At 71.4% G+C, this 957-nt stretch overlaps 1 protein-coding gene across 1 annotated transcript in view; it reads right to left on the reverse strand.

The window, feature by feature from the left end:
* Positions 1-212: 212 nt before the first annotated feature.
* Positions 213-957, reverse strand: part of CHLNCDRAFT_138754 (hypothetical protein) — a gene marked incomplete at both ends in the record, with an annotated part of 2394 nt that continues 1649 nt past the window's right edge. The window contains 3 exons of the mRNA XM_005842607.1: positions 213-241; positions 337-474; positions 668-821. Coding sequence (XP_005842664.1) covers positions 213-241; positions 337-474; positions 668-821 — 321 coding nt within the window. The remainder of the gene's footprint in view (positions 242-336; positions 475-667; positions 822-957) is intronic.

A 957-nucleotide genomic window follows, 5' to 3' on the forward strand; every position in this document is an offset into this window, starting at 1 on the left:
GGGGGGGAGGTGAGGCGGCGCAGCCAGGCTGTGATCAGCCCACGCAAGCAACGGCACCGGGAGTGCCGCCTGAGCGCCGCACACATCCACCTGCAGCAGCACCCACTGAGCACGCAACAGCCCAAAGCCACCCCGCATTCGTGCAGCCCAAGGCGGCGCCCACCACTAGCACCCACCACACACGCCAACCCAGCAACCAGCCCAGCACCCACCTGGCGGAACACATGCCGCGCTGGTAGCGCTGCAACGCACGCGCAGCACCCACCACAAAAAACAGCCGCCACCAGCACCCACAACCACCCCAGCACCCACCAGCACCCACCCGCCAGCACTCACCTGGCGGAACATGCCGTACTGGTAGCGTATGCCGTAGCCCCAGGCGGGCAGGTTGAGGGTGGCCATGGAGTCCAGGAAGCAGGCGGCCAGGCGGCCCAGCCCGCCGTTGCCCAGCGCCGCGTCGCGCTCCTGCTCCACCTGCGGGCGGCGGCGCGCGGGCGGGCGGGCGGGCGGCGCGGGCACAGGGTGGGCGCAGGAGGCGGCCGGCAGATGAGGTGGCGCGCGGAGCCAAGCCAGCCAACCAGGCTCCTCCGCACGCCGCGCCAGGCGCCCGGCAGGCAAGCGGCGGGCGTGCAGCGCGGCCGCCGTCCCGTCCCGGGCAGCTACCCACCAGCTTCTCCAGCTTGTACCCCAGCTCCTCGATGGCTTCCGTGTACTGATCCTTCACATCCAGGTTGTTGAGCGCATTAAGCAGGGAGCGGCCCATGAGGAATTCCATGGAGAGGTAGTAGATGCGCTTGGGGTCCACCTCCTTGATGTACGTCCTGCGGTACGACGGTACCATGGGCGGTACGGCGGGCGGGCGGCGCGGGTGAGGCGCGCCGGCTGGCGGTGCCGGGGCGCCGCAAGCGCTGGCAGCGGCGCAGGCAGCGGGTGGGGTGGATGGCGGCTGCGGCGATC

The sequence above is a fragment of the Chlorella variabilis genome (genome assembly GCF_000147415.1).
Source record: "Chlorella variabilis unplaced genomic scaffold CHLNCscaffold_213, whole genome shotgun sequence".
NCBI classification, from domain to species: domain Eukaryota; kingdom Viridiplantae; phylum Chlorophyta; class Trebouxiophyceae; order Chlorellales; family Chlorellaceae; genus Chlorella; species Chlorella variabilis.